The sequence below is a fragment of the Myotis nattereri genome, assembly GCF_964212035.1.
Source record: "Myotis nattereri genome assembly, chromosome: 18".
Lineage (NCBI taxonomy): Eukaryota > Metazoa > Chordata > Mammalia > Chiroptera > Vespertilionidae > Myotis > Myotis nattereri.
Window position 1 is genome coordinate 15339776 of NC_138093.1, and position 26292 is coordinate 15366067.

Consider the following 26292-nt stretch of genomic DNA (forward strand, 5'->3'; position numbering starts at 1 on the left):
CATTTATTACACATCTGTTCTATGTAAGCCACTGTTAAGATGTTATAAATGAATACTTATCAGTGAATTCAGCCGTATAAAGAGAATTATATATGAGAAAACATTACTCAGTTTTGCATCCTAACTTTTTTTTCACATAACAAAACATTTCCCTATATTATTTACTGATAATCCTGGGGACTTAAAGGCTACAAAAATTTTGGCAATTGAAACAACCTGATTTGAAGGCAGAACTTTATGGAGTATTTGTACAAATTCTAAAGAAAGTTTTTCAGATAAAGTACAGGATTAGCTCATAGGATTAGCTATGAGAAGAAGAACTGGCAGATATAAGCTAAGATATTTAGGATGGATATGCACTGGGCAACGATGCTACAAGCAATGCCTTCACATGGATCTCTAAATGTAAATGAGTTACATGTATCTTGATTGACCCTACACATTATTTTGATGATTCCATTATTTGAGTTTCACCCTAATACACATATAAAACAATGTTAGCTTGAATAAATCTCAAATATAGGCCTCTGTAATGGAGATTAGACCAATTTCATAGTTCTTGACTTTGGCTGTAAATTGAAATCACTTGGGGAGCTTTATAAACTACTGATGTCAGGATTCCATCTCTGAAAATTCTGGTTTAAGTGGTCGTGGGTGTGGCCTGGGCATCAAAAGCGTTTTTTGTTTTTCTTTTAAATTAATTTTAGAAAGGGAGGGAGGAAGGAAGAAAGAGAGATACACAATGATTAGCTGCCTCCAGAAAGAGACCTCCAAACAAGGACAGAACCTGCAACCCAGGTATGTGCCCTTGACCTTCCAGTGCAGGAGATGATGCTCCTACCAACTGAGTTACACTGATTAGGGCCATCAGAAGTTTTTTAAAGCTTCCTAGGCTAACATGCAACTAAAATAGAGAACCACTTGATTAGATCATCTGTTTCAATGAAGTTTAAAATTTCTATGACAAAGTGAAATAGAATAAAAGTGGCTAAAATTATAGTAAAGTAAGGATAAACTTTCTAAGATATTAAAGTGTGTAGTCAGGGGAAATATAGAGTATCTTAAAAAAAATAGAAAGTGTGATGACTGGGTGTTCACGCTGCTGTGTGAGATGTGCTGCCCATGAACCTTGTTATATGCTTCTGGCACATGACCCGTCTGACATGAACTTAAAAAAAAAAAAATAGAGTATCTTGAGAAATATGACATGTTTACATTGTTTAACCTCTGACATGAACAAATCCTTGAATACAAGGAAGAGTAAAAATGACTAAAGATCCTTTTGACTGCTATTAATACATCAACAAAGTATGGATCCCTCTGGCAGATTGATGAAGCCCATATAATCCTTCTCTGAACAATGTTTTAAAAGCATTTAAAAAATTAATTTAAAAATTTAAGTAATTTTAATATATAGGATTAAAAGGAAACTAAATATGCTGCAATACAGTTTTCAGAATATTTTAAACATTAATTTTTAACACATGACAATATCTAGTTGAGGGTTAACAACTATTGTAATTTTGAGGCAGAGATAAACCTAAATGATATTTTGAGATATGTGTAACACCTGTAACATAATGTGAAAATGAATATCGGTGGCAAAACTCATGGAAACTGCAAATACTACACACACACACACACACACACACACACACACACACACACACACTTGTTGTTGTTGCCTACAGTCATATTTAAGGTCATGCTAAATCTCAGTTAGAAAGTAGGTAAAATAAAGACACAATTTCCCCCCCACCCAAGTTCACAGACCCCTTGAATCCTTATTTAAGGAACTCCTTTGCAAAAGAAATGGCTCAAATATACAGCTGCTCAATAATCGGACAAGCACATCACATAATCTAGAGAGCTCAGGTAAGAAAATCTACTTTTTACCTCTCTCGATTGGACATGGGCTTCATTTGTAACTGGGGGGCCAATCTTGTTGGAGTGTTCATGTTTTCACTGGGTTCCTCAGAGAGGTGGCCCCTCTGAAAAAGAGATGGATCAGGATGCAGGGGGAAAAAACATCAATCAGAAATCACCTCCAAGAACATTAAAACCACTCTGAAGATGCCACCCTCTGGCATTTCCCTTGTTTCAGTAATTGCCTCTGAGGAAAGCCATGGAATTATTATTCACCCTTTTTTTCAGCTTGTGCTTAGATTTCCTCTTTTCTTTTGACCGTCCAGACTTTTTATGTGTGGCTACAGGCTGGCTGCTTTTGCTGCTGGTGAGCCCATTCATACGTTGACTCTTGCCACCGATGATTCCTCGACATTTCTCAAAGCCACACTTACACAGTTGCTTTGAAAGGAACGAGAATAATGCTTTTAGGCTGCCGTTTCATTTATAAGTTCAAATAGGATGCCAGAGCATCTGGACACCCAACAATAAGTTTGAATGAAGAAACTTTCACATAGAGGAAAACAACTAATTGAGAATGAAGTGGATTTCCACAATAGTTGAAAGATAAGATTAAATATTGGAAAAAACTTCACCAGAATACTTAAGAACTAACTGGAGACCAAAAATGATTGGGCAATCTCTTCTGAAAGAATAACATAGACCTGTGTATCCTAGATAAAAGTGGAGTTAAGAGTGAGAAACTGCTTTTTCCACTGTACTTCTCAATGTCTACAACTCAGTAATGTTTACTGAAGGCTTATGTTATACAGAGCACTGTGACAAAGTTCAACCTCCCTCTTGGATTTACTATTCTTACCTATTTTTTAAAAAATATATTTTTATTGATTTCAGGGAGGAAGGGAGAGGGAGAGATAGAAACATCAATGATGAGAGAGAATCATTGATTGGCTGACTCCTGCACACCCTCCACTGGGGATTGAGCCCGCAACCTGGGCACGTGTCCTGACTGGGAATCAAACCATGACCTCCTGGTTCATAGGTTGATGTTCAACCACTGAGCCACACTGGCCGGGCACATGCTTACCTGTTTTTCAACATTAAAGGAATGAAAGTTGTAATCATAAGTGAGTTCTGTACCAGCTGGCATATCTTTAAGAGCATATAGTCCAATCCGGTAAACTCCATTAACAGACCTATAGAGAAAGGACAACAGTTAAAGGTAGAGATTCACTTGTTTTTATACTCATGGTAACAAATTCAGTGGGCCTATGCTGAATGAACTGTTATGAGACAAACCATGTAACAGTACGTAGCACAAAGTAAGCAGTAAATAAATACTAGATGTTTTATATATTTATGTATGACATTTTCTACCAACTGGGGCCGGGGATCGAACCTGCAACTCATATACATGCCCTTCACTGGGAATCAAACCTCAGGCTCCTCGGAGCGTAGGCCGACTAAGTAGTTAGGATGAAGTGAAGAATAGCAGAGGCTTACTCTTTGCCAGGAGGATCTGGTATAATAGGGAAATGCCTAAGCTACTTTGTGTAAGCTGATTGACATTGTGCAAAGATCAATCTCTGGATACCCTCAATGCTTTCTGTTCTATGGGATTCTTGGTTTCAGCATCCCCTGCTTCCTTACCATTTCTGCATTTCACAGTTTGGGTCACAGCTGTGGTTGATGAATCGAGCCTCATTTCCCATGCGATAACTGTCAATCACCATTCCACTATCCAGGTTCAGACAATAGTGGTCACTATGATTATGATACTGCTCGATCATCCTGTTTCTGAAAAGGAGAAAGGTTATTGAAAGCCACTTAATGGTTAAATTGAAAGTAAATTTCAAATATTCCATTTTCCATTCTAATCTGATACTTTTACCATTTTACTGACTATCATCAATTACCTGAATTCCTGTTCACTGACAACTTCTCCTAGGTATTCAATGATGAACTGCCCAGCTTTTAGGGGTTCTTTGGTTCTGATTCCCCAACCTTTTTCCTCAGCTCGAAATCGTTCTAGACATTGCACCCACTCATGCCTCTGTATCCTCTGGTTACAGCACTGCTCACCACAGGGGCAAGTGTTGGGGGAACACTCAGCAAAGATCATTCTAGAAAGAAAAGCAATAATTGTATGTCAATTAACATTATATGCCTACATAAACCCATTTTATGTTTTATAGGAATTCTTAAAATGAATACACCAAATTATTTTAACAAGATTGGCTAACAAGCTTAACAAGTAATAATATAGAACTTAAAAAATTAATAACACTATAAATTTCCAAATCCAGTTGTAACACCAAATGCTCCTTGCAAATTATTAAGCTAATTGTCCACTTAGCATCCTGGGTAAAAGTTATCTTATTTAGCTCTGTGCTAAGAGTAAATGAACTGCAACCAACACAGAAATTAATAGTTTCAGATTATACTGCAATTTTGTTTTGAAGTAGCTCATGGCCATTTATAGATTTTTTTAAAAAACTGTAGTAAAATACACACAAAATTTACCATCATAACTACTTTTAAGTGTAAAGGTCAGTATACTCATATTATAATTTTTTTTTAAAAATAGGAATCCATATTTCATTAAAGACATTTCCATATTGGAAATAACATCAGCAGTCTATATAACTAGCTAAACCTATAATTTGGAGTGAATAAACAAGTAAACAATTTTGAACACAGTAGGTGAACGTGGTTATGCGTATGCCCTCTCACTGCTTTCCTTTTTAAATTTCTAGGATCTTTAAGAGAAGCCTTTTAGCTCTTTTATAGTTTGGAATCCCAGTATGGGTATTTAGCATGAACAAGGGAGGACCAAGAACATATTGGTAAATCAAAATATATTATATGTTTATAATCATAACTTATAAATTTTATACAGAAAGTATTTAATACTTTACAATTTAAGTATTTTCAGAGTCTTTCATTTATTCTTCCAAAAAATATTGTCCTTATCTAAAGGACAAATAGTATAGTGTCAAATCACATAAATGAGCAGTAAGCAGAGAAAGTTTCCATTGGATTCTTCTTCAACTTAAGACAATCAACTTAACTTGTGAAAAAGACACTGCCTTACTGTCAAATTCATCACCTTTATTCTTCCTTTTGCTGACTTCTTTGCTGTAAGAATATTGTTGAACAGCTCTCCTGAAAATACCCTCTTTTTGTGGACTTTGTTGATAATTTATGATAATGGATTTCCCACCTTTCTTCCAATAACGGTTTCTGTCTTTCTATTTAAACAGGAAGCCCTTTTTCCTGCGTACCTTCTATGACACATTCTTTGTTCATCTTTTCTTTAGGAGGCTCATTTATTTTTGTGGTTTCAATTATAACTCCCTGTTCGTAATACCCTACACCCACTAGTATATTTCCATATTTCATAACACACACAGCAATATAGTTTAGGTGGACAAAATAACTAAAATATAAATATAACATAGTACTGAGAGAAAAGAGACTTCAATTTAAAAAATTTCTGCCAAAGAACAATCATTCAGAGGTTGCTAAAAATTTGTGGTTTTTAGAGTTGAAGGCACTGAAATATATTCCATTTGTTTTTATAAATAACCAAGATAAGCCCTTTAATTATATAAAAAAGTAAAACATGTTTCTATACATTGTGCCTGAAAACAAGACTGTAAATTTACCCAAATCTAAAAGTAGATGCTGCAAATTAAGATGTGAAGATTTTGAAATTTACAGTGATGTATGGAAGGTACAATTTCACAACTGGCATGTTGATGCAGGAGGTAGGTACTAAAACACTGATTCCCCAGCCATGAGAACAACTGACTAGAGACTAGGAAAGCAGTTGCTTTTGCCCAGGAAAACGATATAGAACAGAAAATAGTGATGTGAATTTCAATGGTTCTTTTTCGCTATAAATTTTCTTATATTACCCAAACCAACAAATCTATTTTCACTCTTTTGCCTCTATTAAACATTTCCACTTTGAAATCTCATTGTCATTTTAAAATTAATGGTTCAAAATGAAAATCATAATTTGTATCTTCAAACCAATCATATTCCTTACTGTCTATCTCTGACAATAGTGTTACTATTTCTTGTTGCTATCATTGACTAGATTCTCATGTGTATCCGCTATATGCTAATGATTTATGAACCCATTCTTATTTCTCACTGCGACCAGACTACTTTACTTCCTCATTATGGCTACTATATACAGAGATCTAGGAATGTTTCCAGAACTGTGCTTAATACTTTATAAACATTGATTCATACAATCCTCACAAACTTCTCATAAAAGGTATTATTTTTATTAGAGGGGTTAATAACGTTCTTCAGGTCTAATAAATAACAAGATTTAAAACTGGGTATATAAGACTCTAAATATCATTTTTTTCAGTTACTGTATTCATCCCACATTTGAGCTGAATGTTTATGTGCTCCCAAAGTTCACAGTTGAAGACCTAGCCCTAATGTGATGGTATTTAGAAGTAGTGCCTTTGAGAGGAAAACAGGTTTCTATTAGGTGATGAGGGTGGGAACTTCATGATGGAGTGCCCCTGTTAAAAAGGCACTATTTGTCTATGAGCATGCACTCAGGAAAGGCCATGTAAGTATGCAAGAAGGCAGCTGTCTATAAGCCAGGAAGTGGATCCTCACCAGACAGCAAATCTACTGGCATCTTGACCATGTACTTCATAGCCTCCTAAACTGTGGGGAATAAATTTTCTGTTGTTTAAGCTACCCAATCTATGGTATTTTGTTATAATAGCTCCAGCTGACTAAAACATCCTATTAATTATGTTTTATATATCAATGTGGACCTTCCTGAGGCAAAATCAAAGAGCATATTTAACTTTTCCCTCCAACTGAAGTATCTTATATAGATCGTAAAGCCTATGTTTTTTAAGGAATCTGTTTAGTACAGTACCTATTGAGGCAGTCATCCACACAGCCCTTCCTGGTGTCATCATCTGGCTTCTTACAGTTACAGGTGGTAGCCTCATAACCAGAAAGGGGTTTGACATCAACGTAGACATCTTGAAAGAAGTAAAGAATAGTTTGTGAATATACAGGATAATTTTTAAAGCATCAGACCAAGAGGAACACTGATGATATGGAGACAGAAAAAATAGCTCCCAAATTACTCACTTGAACGAATTTTTTTATATAGTGGGACATCTGGCTTTTTGTATAGCTAGAAGAAAAAAGAAAAATCTTAATATAGCATTTAACTTCAAATGCCAGACAGCAGCATTAATCACTAAAAATACAAGAAGTTATCCATGTGCTCTGCCTACATGGAAATAGTTACAAGACTTTCTGGGCTGGATACATTTGAGGGAAACTCTAGATGTGATCCCTTTTTACCCCAAATTAGAAGGTGACTTACTAGATCAGTGCCAGAGAACTAGGTTCAATAGAAGAAATCTACACTAATAAAAGAGAAACATGCAAATTGGTGTCACTCTGCTACCCTTCCCATTGGCTAATCAGGGAGATATGCAAATTAACTGCCAGTCAAGATGGCAGCCGGCAGCCAGGCAGCTGATGCGAACAGGGAGGCTTGCTTGCTTCAGTGACGGAGGACTACAATGTTCCCCGCCTGACTTGCCGGCCTCTCAGCTGCAATTCTAAGCAACTATGTTGCAAATATAGAAGCTAAACAAAACCCCAGAAACCTGCTTTACTCAGCTGGGCTTCAGCCAGCCGGACCGCAACATTGTATCAAATACAGACGGTAAACAAAGGCCAGAAACCTGTTTTCAGCAGCCGAGGCCTCAGAGCTAAAGCTGGCAAAGAATAAAAAAGAAAAAAAAAGAAAAAAAGGAGCGGTTGGGAGCTTCAGTCACCTGTCAGCCTGAAAACGGCCCTCAGCCCCTCAGCCAGACTGGCCAGGCACCCCAGTGGGGACCCCCACCCTGATCCAGGACACCCTTCAGGGCAAACCAGCCAGCCCCCACCCGTGCACCAGGCCTCTATTCTATATAGTAAAAGGGTAATATGCCTCCTGGCACCGGGATCAGCGGAGCCGCGAGGCTTCCCGGCACCGGGATCAGCGTAACAGGGGGCAGCGCCCAAACACTCTGATCGCCCTGCGGCTCTGTGACAGGGTGCAGCGCCCTAACCCCCTGATCAGCCCTGCTCTGTGTGTGTCAGGGTGCAGTGCCCCAACCCCCTGATCGGCCCTGCTCTGTGGGTGATAGAGGGCGGCGCCCCAACCCCCCCGCATGGGCCCTGCTCTGTGTGTGACGGGGTAGAGCCATAACCTCCCCATCGGCCCTGCCCTGCGTGTGACAGTGGCGGCGCCCCAACCCCCTGATCGGCCCTGCTCTGTGGGTGATAGAGGGTGGCGTCCCAATCCCCTGATCCGCCCTGCTCTGTGAGTGACAGGGCAGTGTCCCAACCCCGATTGGCCCTGCTCAGTGCGTGACAGGGGGTGGCGCCGCAACTTCCCTATCGACCCTGCCTTGAGTGTGACAGGGGGCGGTGCCCCAACCCCCCAATCGGCCGTACCCTGAGCGTGACTAGGGGTGGCATCGCAACCTCCAGATCCGCCCTGCTCTGTGCATGACAGGGGGCGGCGCCCCAACTCCCCAATCGGCCCTGCTCTCAGCCCGACCAGGGGCTGCACCTAGGGATTGGGCCTGCCCTCTGCCACCCGGGAGCAGGCCTAAGCCAGCAGGTCGTTATCTCCCGAGGGTCCCAGACTGCGAGAGGGCACAGGCCGGGCTGAGGGACCCCCTCTCCCCCTCGAGTGCACAAATTTTTGTGCACCGGGCCTCTAATATAAATATAAAATGGTTTAAAGAAAGTGCATTTTGAACAATGGTTTTTTTCTTTGTTAATTCTCACTCAAGGATATTTTTTCCATGATTTTTTAGAGAGAATAGAAGGGAGGGAGGAAGGGATGAGAGAGAGAAACATCAATGTGAGAGAGACACATGGAGCCCGGCCAGTGTGGCTTAATGGTTGAACATCGATCTATGAGCTAGGAGGGCACATGCCCAGGTTGTGGGCATGATTCCCAGTGGGGGCATGCAGGAGGCAGCTGATCAATGATTCTCTCTCATCATTGATGTTTCTGTCTCTCCCTCTTTCTTCCTCTCTGAAGTCAATAAAAAAATATATATATAAAAGAGAGAGACACAGCGATTGGTTGCCTCCCCCACATGCCCCAATCAGGGCTGGAGAACAAGCCAGAAACCCAGGTATATGCCCTTCACTGGGAATCAAACCTGAGACCCTTCAGTGCATGGGCCAACATGCTAATCACTGAGCTGCGCTGCCCAGGGCTGACTGATATAGTTCTTCTTCTTTTTCTAAATATTTTTATAGATTTCAGAGAAGAAGCAAGAGGGAGACATAGAAACATCAATGATGAGAGAGAATCATTGATCGGCTGCCTCCTGCACGCCCCCCACTGGGGATCGAGCCTGCAACCTGGGCATGTGTCCTGGACTGGAATCGAACCCGGGACCCCTCAGTCCGCAGGCAGATGCTCTATCCACTGAATCAAACCAGAGAGTGTTTCTTTAGCATGTTGTTGGACTAACTTAAATGAAAATCACACATTGTAAATCAAAGCTATTCATTTGGATAAATTAAGATTCTATTTGCCTCTATGAAAAAGGAGAAAAACTTGCCTAGGGATTGCTTATATGAACTGGATATGTATATGAAATTTTAAAGAATTAGTACCCTGGCTTTTTCAAGGTGGGTATTGTTGGAAAACACATTTCACATTTTAATTAAGGCAATTTAGTGAATAAAGAGGATAGGGCAAGCAGGAAAATTGAGCTCTCACACTGTAATTAAGAATGCATCAGCCCAGCTGGTGTGGCTCTAACTGAACATCAATCCATGAACCAAGAGGTCACTGGATAAATTCCCAGTCAGGGCACATCCCTGGGTTGCAAGCTTGATCCCCAGTAGGGGTCATGCAGGAGATAGACAGACAATCAATGATGTTTCTCTTCGATATTTCTATCTCTCTATCCTTCTCACTTCCTCTCTGTTTAAAAAATAAAAACATATATATAAAAAAAAGTCTGGCCACTGTGGCTCAGTAGTTGAGCATCAACCCATGCATGAACTAATAGGTCACTGGTTCGATTCCTGGTCTGGGCACATGCCCAGGTTGGGGGCTCAATCCCCAGTAGGGGCGTGTAGGAGGCAAGAGAGAAAACTAGTATCTTCCTATTTTTAGTTCCCAATATATTTAAAGATCTTTTAAAAGCATAAAAGTGTTAAACATTTTCCCTGTTTCCTTTGTATGTGAAAAATAAATTCCAAACTGATGGGAAGGAGCCAACAAAAATAAAGCCTGAAATTTCTTCATGCTGCTTGCAGTACATCTAAATTCTCTGGAGACCTGCATCAAACAGGATTCTTACAGGACAGAATCTATGCTACCAAAATAAAAGTCCAGAATAATAACAGAAGATTGCCCAGGAAAGTAGAAACTCACTGCTATTTTGAATTATGAGTAAAGGCAAATAGGTCACATTAAATATGAATGCAAATTCTTTTTTTTTTTTTTAGTCTCTAACCTTCACAGGGACACTTTATATTTCCTAAAATGAGAGCATAACAAGGAGGCAGAGAAAAAGATCTGCATTCCCTCCCTGCCATGCCTTAAGAATGAAACCTGGTAAGATAGGTTCATTGTACCTGATTATGTTTCCACTGCCAAAGGATGTCATAAGGAAGCTGGAAGTCAATTCTTTTTTGCCTTAGATACTTTCCTGAAACAAAAACAACAATAACAAAAAACTATCAATTTGAACATCTATTCATACACAAGATCTAATATGCACTGACTAGAAAAATAAAAATCTAATTTTTAACTTTATGGATTTTTCCATCACTAATCTTTAATTTTTACCTACTTTTTTTCATGCTAAAAACATATTTTAATAGTAGTCTATATAAAACAACTAGCATAGCAAATTTACTACCAAAAATACACAGGGACATTATGAAGCAAACAAAACACTAAGAATTTTTGATTATTAATATTTTTAAAACTTTTTATTGATTTTTAGAGATAGGAAGGGAATAGAGAGATAGAAACACTGGTGAGAGTGAAATATCATCAGCTGCTTCCTGCACGGCCCCTTCCCCCAACCCCAGGGATCAAGACCCCAACCCCAGCATGTTCCCTAACCAGGAATTGAAACAGTGACCTTCTGGTTCATAGGTCAACACTCAACCACTGAGCAACACCAGCCGGGCAAGAATTGTTTATTAAAATTACCAACTAGAGCATCTGGTACCTATTCTCCTTCATTATTATGCATAATATAAAAGCTCTAAAGCTGATTATAAAAAGGGGAAGAATAGCCCTAGCTGATCTGGTTCAGTGGATAGAGCGTCAACCTGTGGACGGAAGGGTCCCAGATTTGATTCCGGTCAAGGGCACATGCCCAGGTTGCAGGCTCAATCCCCAGTAGGGGGCTTGCAGGAGGCGGCCGATCAATGATTCTCTCTCATCATTGATGTTTCTATCTCTCTCTCTCTCCCTCTCTCTGAAATCAATAAAAATGTACTTAAAAAAGGGGGCGAAGTATGAGTTTTTAATAACAGGATTCCCTGACTTTAAATAACTCAATAGTGGTTACATGGATATTCATAATTAACTTCTTAAAAATTAAAATTCTATTTAAAGCCAATTTCAAAGCCCCCTTTCAACCTTAAAGAGGCTTCTTCAATTTCCTTACTCTATATGACCCTTCTGTGCTTTTTAAGGAATATTGTTCAATGTTTTGTTGCTCAATTGAGAGAACAGATGTTAAAGATTGTATATAATATATGTTTATGGTTTAAAAGCAATTTCTCAAAAATATAACAAACCTATATATAGAGAAAATTTAAAAATCATATCTATCATTCACTTGTATAAAATCAATTTCTTATACTGAATAGAAAAAACCAATGAAAGAGTAACAACTATTTAAAGTTAAAAATATATATATAAAGTTTAAGTTAATAGTCAGTTAAAATAAGTTTAAATATTTTTAAAAGTGTGACAAGAGTACATTGCTGTTTTTCAATAAAGACGTTTTGCAAGATCTTTCTGTTAATAAAGTAGTTGATAGTTTCACTAAAATTTTCTTTCTCTCCCCTACACTTCCCCTCTCTCTAAAAATCAATGGAAAAATATCCTCAGATAAGGATTAACAACAACAAAACTGAAAGCGGAGTCCTCAACAGAGAATAGTAAACTAATGCTCATAGCAGCATTATTCAGAATTGTAAAAAGGTGGAAACAAGAGAAATGTCCACTGACGAATGAATGAATAAACGAAATGCGGGGCTCTGGCCAGTTTGGTTCAATTGGTTGGAGCTTTGGCCCATGGACTGAAGGGTTGTGGATTTGATTCTAGTCAAGGGCTTGTACCTGTGTACAAATCAAATAAAAACAGAAAAGTGGCTCTATTTCTGGGCTACTTATGCTGTTCCATATATAAATGCCAATACCACAGTTTTTATTAAAGTGCTTTATAGTAACTCTTGAAGTCTGATAATGTCTTTCAATATTTTTATTTAAAGATCATGTTGAAGATTCTAGGTCTTTTGCATTTCCATATAAATTTTAGAATCAGTTTATCAGTTTTTACAGAAAATCCTACTGGTAATATAGTTTAGATCATACCAAATATTTCCAATCTCTGAATGTGGCATATTTCTCCATTTATGTAGGTCTTTCTCAGATAAATGTTTTCATTTTTAGGGTAAAGGCCTTGCAAATTTTTAGATATATTTATTTTAAAAATTTTTATTCATTGACTTTAGAGAAAGAGAAAGGGAGAAAGAGAGAAACTGTGTATGGGGTGAAATGCAGCAGGAATTCAATTTATTTAAATGATATAGGCTATTCAGATTTCCTATTTCATCTTGCATCAGTTTTAAGTTGTATTTTTAAAGAATTTATCCATTTCATATACATTGTTCAATGTCCTGGCCTAAGGTTACTCAGAATAATCCCTTAATAGCTTCTTAATGACAGTAGGACCTATTGCATGGATACCAGTAATTTGTGTTATCTCTTACTTTTTTTCTTGATTAGTGCAGCTAGAGGTTATGAATTTTGTTGCTCTTTTCAAACCTAGTATTTTATTGATTTCTACTCTTTATTATTTCCTTATTTCTACTTATACCCCAGTTTTGTAGAAATGACTGGGATGGCTTTGATCTTCTCACTTGACATTGAGTATTTGGTTATAGTAAGTCAAGGGGAAGGGGTAGTCACTCTGTGTTAAGTACAAAGTCTTACATAATCCTCACTATTCAGGATGAAAGCATTTTCAATATGTAGATGAAAATGCTAAGATGTAGAGTAGATAAGTAACTTGTTCAAGGTCAAATAGCTACAAGAGTATGGAATGGGAAGAGTTGTTCATATGTGCTTGATTCTAAGGTGTGTCAAGGATCCCTAAGATCACCCTCAGGTTTGGTGATTCACAGGACTCAGCATAGATTTATACTCATGGTCATTACAGCAAAAGGAAACAAAGCAAAATCAGTAAAGAGAAAAAGGCTACTGGGCAAAATCTGGAGGAAACCAGGCACAAATTTAAGAAGATCTCTCCCAGTGAAGTCACAGAAGATGAAATCTTTGGCAAGCCTTTGTGACAACATTTGTGAAACATTGTCTATCAAGGAAGATCATCAGAAATTCATTAATGAAGGTTTTAATTGGTGGCTGGACATATAGGTACCCTCTGCATATAATGTACCAAAATTCCAGACTTTTAGAATGAAAGCAGGTGTTCAGTGGAAACCATAGACTCTACACACAGTGAACACAGTAGAACACTGTTATTACCATCTAGGGCAGTGATGGCGAACCTTTTGAGCTCAGCGTGTCAGCATTTTGAAAAACCCTAACTTAACTCTGGTGCCATGTCACATATAGAAATTTTTTGATATCTGCAACCATAGTAAAACAAAGAGTTATATTTTTGATATTTATTTTATATATTTAAATGCCACGTAACAAAGAAAAATCAACCAAAAAAAATAGGTTCGCGCCGAAACCGGTTTGGCTCAGTGGATAGAGCGTCGGCCTGCGGACTGAAAGGTCCCGGGTTAGATTCCGGTCAAGGGCATGTACCTGGGTTGCGGGCACATCCCCAGTAGGAGATGTGCAGGAGGTGGCTGATCGATGTTTCTCTCTCATCGATGTTTCTAACTCTCTATCTCTCTCCCTTCCTCTCTGTAAAAAAAAATAAAAAATAAAATAAAAAAATAAAAAAAATGCCGGAACCGGTTTGGCTCAGTGGATAGAGCGTCGGCCTGCGGACTGAAAGGTCCCAGGTTCGATTCCGGTCAAGGGCATGTACCTGGGTTGCGGGCACATCCCCAGTGGGAGGTGTGCAGGAGGCAGCTGATCGATGTTTCTCTCTCATCGATGTTTCTAACTCTCTATCTCTCTCCCTTCCTCTCTGTAAAAAATCAATAAAATATATTAAAAAAAAAAAAGAGTTCGCGTGTCACCTCTAACACGCGTGTCATAGGTTCGCCATCACTGATCTAGGGAGTTTTATCTCAATAGAGGAAACTGTTTATGGTTTTCAAGTTCCCTGATGCCAGGTAATGGCCAACCTAGCAAGGAGGAGGTTCTAAGAATAAAAGTCTTAGGTCTGCTGTTAATTTTTTTCTGCACATAGGTCTATGTTCTTTCCATTATATTGGGAAAAGCAGTCAAGGTTTGGCATTAAGTCTGAATGACTTACTAGTACAGTGAGTGGCAACCGAGGCTGCAGGTTTGATCTCTGGTTGGGGTGCATACAGGAGGTAACCAATTGATGTTTCTTTCTTAGCTCAATGTTTCTCGCTCTCTCAAAAATAAAATCAATAAAAGCATATCCTTGGGTGAGGATTAAAATTTATTTCTTTACGATAAATAAACCTGATTTTATTAAACATTTAAAACTAAATATTACATTTATTGAATATGATTCCAATGGTAAGATGCATTTAATTTTGTTTATATATCTATTTTATTCATATAACTATACGGCAAAGAGAGAGATAAACCCAGGTCTCGCTGACTCAGTCATGCTCTTTGTTTACACCATATTGGAAGTGACCAGTTTAAAACAACTGAGTATCCGCCCTCTCTATCCTATCATAAACGATTATTTGAAAAACAAAATAGCACATCCTGAAAAAAAATATATCCTGCAACAGTCTGATTTAAAGTCCTGTTTCAGCCCTGGCCAGGTGGCTCAGTTCACTGGAATGTAGTCCATACACCAAAAGGTTGCACATTCGATTCCCGAGAGGGGTGCATACAGAAGGCAACCAATTGATGCTGCTCTTGCATCAATGGTCCTCTCTCTCTCTCCCCCACTTCCTTTTTCTCTCAAATCAATAAAAACATATCCTTGGGGGAGGATTTTAAAAAAAAGATAAAGTCCTGATTCACCAGAGAAAAGAGTCACTACTTGGATAAGTTTTTCTATTTTTTATTTACTGAGTACAAATTAGTCTTAACAGAACTAAAGTGGGGATGCAGACATAAAATCTTTATTTAAATAAAGGAATTTCCATTCTAGACTTGTTAACCACTAATTCATGCCAGAGACATGACAGAAAATATTAGTCTACCCATTATTCTCCCTTTTATCCTTGGAATTGACTGATTCCTTCATCCCCTTGCATAGTTAGAGCTTCATCCAAGATCTAAGTTAATTTCCCAAACAGGACAAAATCAGTAAGACCAAAATGGCTGTGTTTTCCTTTAAATAGGACTTGTAAATTACTTCTTATTTTCAAAGCCTATTTATCATTAGCAGGTTCTAGGAAATAGCACGATCTGCTAAGAAGCTGCTTCCACTGCTATGGCATCACTAATAAAAACTAAAGATTCTTTCAAGAGAACTTTGGCATTATGCCTAGAGAATATGGAGCTGAACTCTTACCTTCATTAAGTAAGTACAAGCATAGTTACCTAGCTGAGAATTAAGCCTTGTAACTCTATGTTGTAGTTAGACCATTCTCCGGCCACTCAATATACAATAACTTATCTTTATTGCAAAACTTGTCTAAACCTGCTACTTTAAATACCCTTATGGTGCTGGGCTTTCTAGGGAGAAAAAGGAGATTTGATAATCATAGACCAGAGAAGAGCCCCTAGTCAAAAGGGTCAAGAGAGTCATAGTTGAAGAGAATATTATAGTGCACAGGATCAACATCTGCTACACAGTAAGTTGTTCCTGAGAAAAAATTGTCATCTACGTTCAGCAATTTATCCTAATTTCTCCTTCTTTTCCTTCATTTATACAACAAAAAATTGTTAAACTTCTATTACGTATTAGGCACTGGGAAATCAAAGGAGAATAAGAAAGACAAATGATCCTGTACTCCTGGAGTTAATAACATAACTAGAGGTCCAGTGCATAAAAATTCATGCACTGGTAGGGTCCCTATCGCCTGGTGGCCAGCTGGGTATTCCCTCCCCTCCCCAGCTGGCCCCACCCCCTGGTTGAACTCCCAGTAAAGGGGACAATTTGCATATTACTCTGTTATTATATAGGACTAGAGGCCCAGTGCACAAAAAGTTGTGCACTGGTGGGGGAGGGGGGTTAGGGGGTGTCCCTCAGCCCCACTTGTGCCCTCTCACAGTCTGGGACCCCTCAGGAGATAACCATCTGCTGGCTTAGGCCCGCTCCCTGGGTGGCAGATGGCAGGCCCGATCCCTCGGTGCCTGCCCTGCCTCCCCGGGGTCGCGCACATGGTAGGGCCGATCCAGGGACTGGGGCGCCGCCCCGGGTCGCGCACATGGCAGGGCCGATCTGGGGGTTGGGGCGCCGCCCCGGGTCGGGTCGCACACGGGATGCCCGGGTGGGCTGGCCGATCGCTGCTGCACCGCCCGGCCACCCCAGGTCGGGTCACACATGGATGCCTGCCGCCCCGGTTTGCAGATAGCAGGCCCAGATGGTGGCGGGGCAGGCGGGATGGTGCTGGCCCGCCCTGCCTGCAGTATGCAAATTAGCCGCCATCTTTGTTGGCAGTTAATTTGCATATCGTGCTGATTAGACAATGGGAAGTGTAGCAAAGGCATGGTCAATTACCATGTTTGTCTATTATTAGATAGGTTAGGGGAGTCAGATAAAAATGAATAAACAAGTACAGTAATTATGCTATGTAATAAAAGCCTAAAAAGCTAAGTGTCCGGTCATCAGTCAGCCATTCAACCAATCAAAGCGTAATCTACACTAATAAAAGAGAAACAATTGGTGTCACTCCGCTACACCCACCAGCCAATCAGAGTGACTATGCAAATTAACCCAACAAAGATGGCGGTTAATTTGCATATGCAGACGTGGAGCGAAGACTGAAGGCTCCAGCTGGAGTGAAGACTGAAGACTGAAGAGGCTTGGCTTCTCTGCTGTGGCCGTACCAAAGGCCTGGGTCCTGGGTGCCGGAGGAAAACCGGTGCCAGCAGCCAGGGGAAGGAAGGCCTATTGCGTGAATCTTCGTGCAATGGGCTTCTAGTATGTTAATGATATGCTAAGACTGCTCAACTGCTTGCTATGATGTGCACTGACCACCATGGGGCAGATGCTCTGACCAGTAGGTTAGCTTGCTGCTGGGGTACGGCCAATTGGAACTGAGTGAGACAGGCTGGACAACCTCCTGCGCCCCTCCCTGGCTCTGATCGTGCACCGGTGGAGTCCCTCGGCCTGGCCTGCACCTTCTCACAATCTGGGACCCCTCCGGGAATGTTGGAGAGCTGGTTTCAGCCTGATCCCACAGGCCAGGCTGAGGGATCCCACTGGTGCACGAACTCGTGCACCGGGCCTCTAGTAGATTATAAAAGAAAAACAGGGTTCTGTGATGTAGAATAAAGGAAGAAACCTCTGTGGTGGGACAATCATGAGAACAATTTTATTGTAGTTTTTATTTATTATTTTAAATATTTTTAAAAATTGATTTTTGGACAGAGAGGAAGGGAGAAAGAGAGAAAGAAACATTGATATGAGATCAAGAGCTTGTATGTATATATGTGCACTAGAGGCTGGGTTCACAAAATTCATGCACGGGTAGGGTCCCTAGGCCTGGCCGGCGATCAGGGCCGATCTGCAAGGCAACCGGGGGACCTCCACTGGCACCCACCTTGGTTGGCCTGGCGCTGCCTGCTCGCTGACCCCTCCACCCCGTCGCCAGTGGGGGCCTGAGGGCTGGGGGCAGCTCCTGCGCTGAGCATCTGCCTCCTGGTGTTCAGTATGTGTCATAGTGACAGGTCTTTCTGCCGTTTGGTTGATTTGCATATTAGGCTTTTATTATATAGGCTAACCCATGGACAAAGACAATAGTGTGGTGAAGGCCTGGGGCAGAGGCTGGGAGAGAGCAGGGGCAGGGAGAGAAGGGGTCAATGGGGGAAAAAAAAAGAGGACATATGTAATACTTTCAATAAAGATTAAAAATAAAGACATTGATGGGCTGCCTCCTACAACCCCTACTGGAGATAGAGCCTGAAACCTGGGCGTGTGCCCTAATAGGGAATTGAAGCCGAAACCTTTTAGTGTACGGAATGACGTCCAACCAAGTCACACTGGCAAGGGCCATGAATACAATTTTATTTTAAATATGTTTTATTGATTTTTTACAGAGAGGAAGGGGGAGGGGTAGAGAGTTAGAAAAACCCATGAGAAAGAAACATCCATCAGCTGCCTCCTGCACAACCCCTACTGAGTATGTACCCGCAACCAAGGTACATGCCCCTGACTGGAATCGAACCTGGGACCCTTCAGTCCGCAGGCCAACGCTCTATCCACTGAGCCAAACCGGTTAGGGCATGAATGCAATTTTAAAGAAAACTATATATAAGCTGATACTGTCAGCTGATCCTTAAAGAATGAGAGGAAAACAATCATGAGAAGAGTTTGAAGAAATTTTCAGGCAATGGGAATAATAAAAGGTTTTAAGTATGATCTGTTCAAGTTATGAAATCATTTATCTTTTTATTGTGTGGAGAGTGGATTGGAAGACTGGACGGGGACAATGGAAGCGGACAGATCTGTTATAAGGCTATGGCATAGTGGCATGGACTTGAGTGATGGCAATGGAATTTGGAGAGTAGGATATATTTTAAGAATGGAAATAATAAAACTTGGAGACGGACTGGATAAAATGAGAAGACGGACTGGATAAATTGAAAAAATGAGAAGAATTTAGGATGACTTCTAGGTACTTTTTATTTATTTGTTATGCTTCACAGTAGGACCCTAGGAGATACTATTACCCAAATGCTAAACAAAGCCTTGACTTTTCTCTAAAAAAAAAAAAAAGATAAATCTTGCTTAATTTTCAAGCAGATTAAGATCAGGAAAAGCAGGGGGCCTTTTTCCTTTGATTATTACATATCCATAAATCATCTCACTCCTTTTGAACTATGAAAGTGGACTGATGAATAGTTGGTTTTTTCTAGATGACATACTTAGGGAATCAAATGCTACAGGTATAGTGTTGTTTACTGAAACTCCAGTTAGTAAGATTTATGTCATTTTGACTCCTAGACAGCAAAGAGTTTGCAGAATTCTTTAGAGTTAAGTATAAATTAAATGGTAAAAAAAGAAAAAAGAGCTTCACCCCTCTGGATATAAATAAATAATAACAGGAATGCAGAAACATTTCACCCAAACTCAAGAAATAACCCATTTTTTTCTCAGCAATATATTGTATATACTCACCAACATGAATGGGGGCTGGAAATAATCCATATTCATGCTCTCCTGGAGAGTATTCCAGCTTTTCTTTCTTTAATTGAATCAATCGGCTCTTTGGGCTATGATTAAAAAAAAAAAAAAAGAGGCAATAACATTTTTCTCCTGTGGGCTTATATAGAAAACAGATAATTCTATCAAGACTATTTGCTGTAACAGTACCTTAAATCTTTTTGTTTGATTTTAGAGAGAGAGAGAGGAAGGTGGGGGGGGGGGGCAAGGAAAGAGAGAGAAGGAAACACTGATTTGTTGTTCTACTTATTTATGCATTCATTGGTTGACTCTTGTATGTGTCATGACTTCGGATTGAACCTGCAACCTTGGTGTATTGGGTCAGTGCCTTATCTGGCCCTGGATTTAGTCTTAAATGCATATTTTTGGAGGGGAGGGACAGATGCCAAGTACCTTCATATATTTTTAAAATACACATTTTTGGAATAGCCTTTTAGGAATTACACATAAGTAAGAGCATCACTAGCATTCTCCAATAGTTTTGCAGAAGAAACCTCAATTTCAGATGTGATCCTAATGATTACCATACATTTCACTAATGATTTATAGTTTATAAAGTACTTTCACATATCATTTATAGCAATACTATGAAGTAGGGAAGAGGAAACATTACAGTTTATAGATTTTGAAAACATGCTTATGAGATTAGGTGAATTGCCTTAATTTTATTAACTGGTAAGGAAATTTAAGATGAAAAACCTCAGTTTCTTTCCTTCTTTTGGTTAATCCTCACCTGAGGATATTCTTTCCCATTGGTTTTTAGAGAGAGCGAAAGGTGGGAAAGAGGGTAAGTGGGAGGTGGAGGGAGGGAGGGAGGGAGTGAGGGAAGGAGGGAGGGGGAGAGGGGAGAGAGAGAGAGAGAGAGAGAGAGAGAGAGAGAGAGAGAGAGAGAGAGACAGACAGAGACAGACATTGGTTGCCTCTCTTGACGCATCAGGGCTGGGGATCAAACCTGCAACCCAGGTACGTGCCCTTGACCTGGAATCCTAGAACCTTCAGTGAGCAGGCTGACTTACCCGCTGAGCTACACTGGCCAATGCAAAACCTTAGTTTCTTGAATGATGTTCTTAGAGGTTTACCTCTTTCACGCATCTTACTGGTTTGTGCTCCTAATGTTTGGTATGAGATCAATCTCAAGAGATTTGACAGCCCTGACCGGTTTGGCTCAGTGGATAGAGCATCGGCCTGCGGACTGAAAGGTCCCAGGTTCGATTCTGGCCAAGGGCATGTACCTTGCTTGCGGGCACATCCCCAGTAGGGAGGTGTGCAAGAGGCAGCTGATCGATGTTTCTCTCTCATCGATGTTTCTAACTCTCTATCCCTCTCTCTTCCTCTCTGTAAAAAATCAATAAAATGTATTAAAAAAACATAAAGAAAAAAAAATGAATCTTTCTAAAAAAAAAAAAAAAAGATTTCACAAATATCTAACAGTGAGATAAAAAAAAAAAAAAAGGAAAAATGAAAGAGAAAAAAGGGTTCCAGGAAAGCCTCATTAGTCTATTATGACTTTATTTTGGCTTAATGTTCCAATAAATAAAGGCTGATATATTTCTTTTCTCTATGAATGACAATATATTACCTTTTAAAAAAACAAGTAAAAAAAATTAAAAAAATTAAAAAAAGTCTATTCTATCTTATAACAAGTAGGGAAACCACTACACATTTGCAAAATGAGAAAATTGAGGCCCAAAGAAGTTAGTTAATTACAGACCCTGAAGTTCATAAATTTGAAGACTGGTTCTTTCAAGTGGATCACTCATTTGTTTATTCAACAGTTATTGAGCACTCATTAAAGTCCAAATCCTATTCTAGGTGCTAAGGAACAGTGGTGAATAAGACAGTTTACATTCTACTTGGATAGACAGACAAGGAAATAAGAAAATAGTGGGGGGGAAATCAGCAAATAATAAATGCTAGGCAAACAATTAAAATGTGATAAAGAATAATATAAAAAGTGTTTTATAAGGACATGAAGCTAAGATGTAAATATTCCTGAGATACCAGACATGAGAGGATCTGAGAAAGGGAAGATCAGGCAGAGGAAATAGCTGTATAAGGTCAAAGTCAGAATGAGGTGGCTGAAGTAGTCCAGACGGAGTCAGAAACTAGGTCATGTAAAGTTTTTAAAGAAGTGATTAAGGAGTTTCAGATACAGTCACAAAGGAAGATAGGAAAGATGCTAGACTGTTCTACTTACATCTAGATTTCTCATTAAAAAACAAAACTAAACTTACCCAAATAATGATTGTGAACAGAAAGATGAATTTTTAAAGCCAAGTATAAGGTACATTTCTTCATCATAAAAGTCAAATATGTAGCTCAAGAAAACAGTTTTTATAACCAAGCACTCTGTATGAATGAAAATTTGGTCTACACTTTATTAGATTCAAGATTTATACAAACTAATTAAACAGAGAATATAAAAGTTTCAATTTAGCTAAAACAGGAATGGAAACAAAACAGGCATTTTAGCCCGGCTGGCATGGCTCAGTGGTTGAGCATTGACCTATGAACCAGGAAGTCACGGTTCGATTCCCAGTCAGGGCATATGCCCGGGTTGTGGGCTCCATCCCCAGTGTGGGGCGTGCAGGAGGCAGCCGATCAATGATTCTCTCTAATCACTGATGTTTCTATATTTCTCTCTCCCTTACTCTCTGAAATCAATAAAAATATTTGAAAAACATACCACAAAACAAACCAACCAACCCAGGCATTTTACACTACTGCCATCAGGGTAAGTAACCAAATAGATAGTAGTCAGGGATGAAAATATGTGGCACCCTGAAATGAACCAACATACAATACCCCCTCCCCCACATACACACACAACAAACCCAATAGGAACCTGTATAGTTCTAGTCCCAAAAGAATGAAATCTTAAATACATCCCCCCTCAATCACTGATTGGCTCCCTAAGAAAAACAATTTTATCCTTAACATTGCAATACTGATATCTAAAATACACGATACCATTATGGATATGATAATTATGCCAGAAATTGTTTTCCTAGTTCGTGGGCAAAGTTTGATTTTGGTTTTAATTTAGGCATGGCTGCTTATTTTTCTGTTGGTGATAACATCAATATACTCTATCACTTAAAAAAATATATATATACTAGAGGCCCGGGGTGGGGGGGGGGGAAGAGGGGGGCCCTCAGCCTGGTCTGTGCCCTCTCGCAGTCTGGGACCCCTCGGGAGATAACGACCTGCTGGCTTAGGCCTGCTCCTGGGTGGCAGAGGGCAGGCCCAATCCCTAGGTGCAGCCCCTGGTCGGGCTCAGAGCAGGGCCAATTGGGGAGTTGGGGCGCCGCCCCCTGTCATACACAGAGCAGGGCGGATCAGGAGGTTGTGATGCCACCCTCAGTCACGCTAAATGTAGGGCCAATTGGGGGGTTGGGGCACTGCCCCCTGTCACACTCAAGGCAGGGTTGATAGGGAAGTTGCGGCGCCACCCCGTCACGCACAGAGCAGGGCCCATCAGGGGGGTTGGGGTGCCGCCCCGTCACGCACAGAGCAGGGCCCATCAGGGGGTTGGGGAGCTCCCCCCTGTCACGCACAGAGCAGGGCGGATCAGGAGGTTGCGATGTCGCCCTCAGTCATGCTCAGGGTAGGGCCGATTGGGGGGTTGCTGCACAGCTCCGTCACACTCAAGGCAGGGTCGATGGGGAGGTTGCGGCGCCACCCCGTCACGCACAGAGCAGGGCCGATCAGGGGGTTGGGGAGCTCCCCCCTGTTACTCACAGAGTAGGGCCGACAGGGGAGTTGGGGCACCGCCCCCCCGTCACACACAGAGCAGGGCGGATCAGGGGGTTGGGGCGCTGCACTGTCACACTCAGGGCAGGGGTGATGGGGAGGTTATGGCTCTACCCCATCACACACAGAGCAGGGCCTGTGGGGGGCGGTGGGGGCGTTGCCCTCTATCACCCACAGAGCAGGGCCGATCAGGGGGTTGGGGTGCTGCCACTGTCACACTCAGGGCAGGGCCGATGCGGAAGTTATGCAGAGCAGGGCGCCGCACCCTGTCACACACAGAGCCGCAGGGCAATCAGTGGGTTGGGGAGCTCCCTCCTATCAGGCACAGAGCAGGGCTGATCAGGGGGTTGGGGCGCCTTCCCCTGTCACGAACAGAGCAGGGCCGATAGGGAGGTTGTGGCCCCGCTCCCTGTCACACACAGAGCCGCAGGGTAATCAGGGGGTTTGGGCGCTGCCCCCTGTCACGCTGATCCCAGTGCCAGGAGGCATATTACCCTTTTACTATATAGGATAGAGGTCTGGTGCATGGGTGCGGGCTGGCTGGTTTGCCCTGAAGGGTGTCCTGGATCAGGGTGGGGGTCCCCACTGGGGTGCCTGGCCAGCCTGGGTGAGGGGATGATGGCTGTTTGCTGCTGGTCACACACCCTTCAGGGTGGGATTCCCCACTGGGGTGCCTGGCCAGTCTGGGTGAGGGGCTGAGGACTGTTTTCAGGCTGGCGGGTGACTGAAGCTCCCAACTGCTCCTTTTTTTCTTTTTAATTCTGGGCCAGCTTTAGCTCTGAGGCTCCAGCTCTTAGGCCTCCCCCGCTGAAAGCAGGTTTCTGGCCTTTGTTTACCTTCTGTATTTGAAACAATGTTGCGATCCTGCTGGCTGAAGCCCGGTACTAAAGCAGGTTTCTGGGGTTTTGTTTAGTTTCTATATTTGTAATATAGTTGCTTAGAGTTGCAGCTTAGAGGCCGGCAGTGGCAGGCGGGGGATGTTGGAGTCCTCTGTCACTGAAGCAAGCAAGCCTCATGTTCACTTCCAGCTGCCTGGCTGCCGGCTGCCATCTTGGCTGGTAGTTAATTTGCATATCTCCCTGATTAGCCAATGGGAAGGGTAGCAGTCATACGCTAATTACCATGTTTCTCTTTTATTAGATAGGAAACGATTTTTATTTTTATTTTTTAAATATATTTTATTGATGTTTTTACAGATAGGAAGGTAGAGGGATAGAGAATTAGAAACAACGCTGAGAGAGAAACATCAATCAGCTGCCTCCTGCACACCCCCTACTGGGGATGTGCCCACAACCAAGGTACATGCCCTTGATCAGAATCGAACCTGGGACCTTTCAGTCTGCAGGCCGACGCTCTATCCACTGAGCCAAACCGGTTAGGGCAGGTATACCTTGTTTTATTGTGCTTCACAGATGTTGCATTTTTTACAAATTGAAGGTAAGACCCTCTACCTGCAAAAAGATTACAATTCAATTTATTGTGGTGGTGCCTATAGGTAGATTTATCATAGTTTATCCAATCAGCCTACTATGGAAGGGCATTTCAATTGTTAGTAATACTTGCTACTACAGATAATGCCCAATGAATAACCTTGCCCATATGCTGTTTGATATTTTGAAGATATATGTCCCAAAATTGTTTGGTGACAGATGTTGAAATCTGTGAATATACTAAAAGTCATTGAATTGTATGCTTTAAATGGATATGTTGTATCTCAATAAAAGCTTAGGCTTTCCCTGAGCTCAAAGACTTGAAGAAGCAAGCCACCACTGAGTTTTGCAACTACAGGAAAATGAGTATGAGCTTAGAACAGAACCTTGAGCCTCAGATGAGATCACAGACCTATCTTGATTCTCCAGCCTTGTGAGACACAGAACAGAAATGCTTAGACACCTAAAATTCCATACAATCTGTGATATTATAAATGAGTGATGTTTTAAGCTGCTAATATTGTGATTTATTACACAGTTATAGATATCAATACATGTATGTGTGTGCATATATGTTTATACTTATTTCCTGGTTCTGAGAGGGCCTAGAAGCAATGAAAACACAGTAACAATGACAATCTACTAGCAAGCAGCATATCAAGTACCCAGATTTTGATTTCTAAATGATAACCTCCATTAAAAGAAACCAAAGTAGGTTTGGTGAAATACATTATTCCTGATCTGAGACATGGAAGGACAAGGTAAATATGGTAAACAACAACAAGCAAGTAAAAACAAAAACAAAATACCCAGAGTGAATGACACCTTTCTGTGGTAGAAAGCAGGTAAGTCCTCAAAGATGATGAGATCATGTTTAAAGGAAACGAGACCAAGCTTAAATAAAGGGAGTCCTGTGGTAAAATCAGGAAAATTTGACCATTTCTCCACAAGATGATGGTAATGGATTACTTTAAAATGCCTAAGTCCATATGATATCCAAAACAGAGAGTGAAAGGGGAAGGAAAGTGAAAGTGTATTTTCACAGGAAAATTAAATAGCGAAGAAATGTCAGAATTAGAAAATTACATTTGCAACTAACAATGAAAGCACAAACTTAGGTAAGGATCATAATGATGCTAAACTATTAGATAAAAGATTGCTAGAGAACAGGCCACAGCCTCAAATATTAACCCAAATTACTTACTAATTACAATAAGAAAAACGTATCTTTACAGTGGAGAGATTTGATGGACACTCCCTTAACCAAGTGATCAAATATGGCATCACCAATAGTGGGACAATAAGTGGATGCAATAAGAAATATAAAATTTCACAAATGTAATATTCCTGCTAAGATTTAACCTAAATCTAATCATGAAGAAATCATCAGAAAAATACAGAATATAGCACAAGACAACTACCCTGAGTTCCTCAAAAAGAAACAATCTCATAAAAACAAAAGATGGGACACATTCTAGATTAAAATAATAGACATAACAATCACA

The 26292-nt window shown here is 40.6% G+C and overlaps 1 protein-coding gene across 1 annotated transcript in view; it reads right to left on the reverse strand.

The window, feature by feature from the left end:
- The window catches only part of ASH1L (ASH1 like histone lysine methyltransferase), a 99801-nt gene that overhangs the window by 16028 nt on the left and 57481 nt on the right, over positions 1–26292 (reverse strand). Inside the window, exons 6-14 of the mRNA XM_081112211.1 lie at positions 19560–19654; positions 10528–10601; positions 7006–7051; positions 6785–6893; positions 3783–3989; positions 3517–3663; positions 2954–3062; positions 2143–2307; positions 1897–1991 (exon numbers count right to left, since the gene is read on the reverse strand). Of these exons, the coding sequence (XP_080968337.1) occupies positions 1897–1991; positions 2143–2307; positions 2954–3062; positions 3517–3663; positions 3783–3989; positions 6785–6893; positions 7006–7051; positions 10528–10601; positions 19560–19654 (1047 nt within the window). The remainder of the gene's footprint in view (positions 1–1896; positions 1992–2142; positions 2308–2953; positions 3063–3516; positions 3664–3782; positions 3990–6784; positions 6894–7005; positions 7052–10527; positions 10602–19559; positions 19655–26292) is intronic.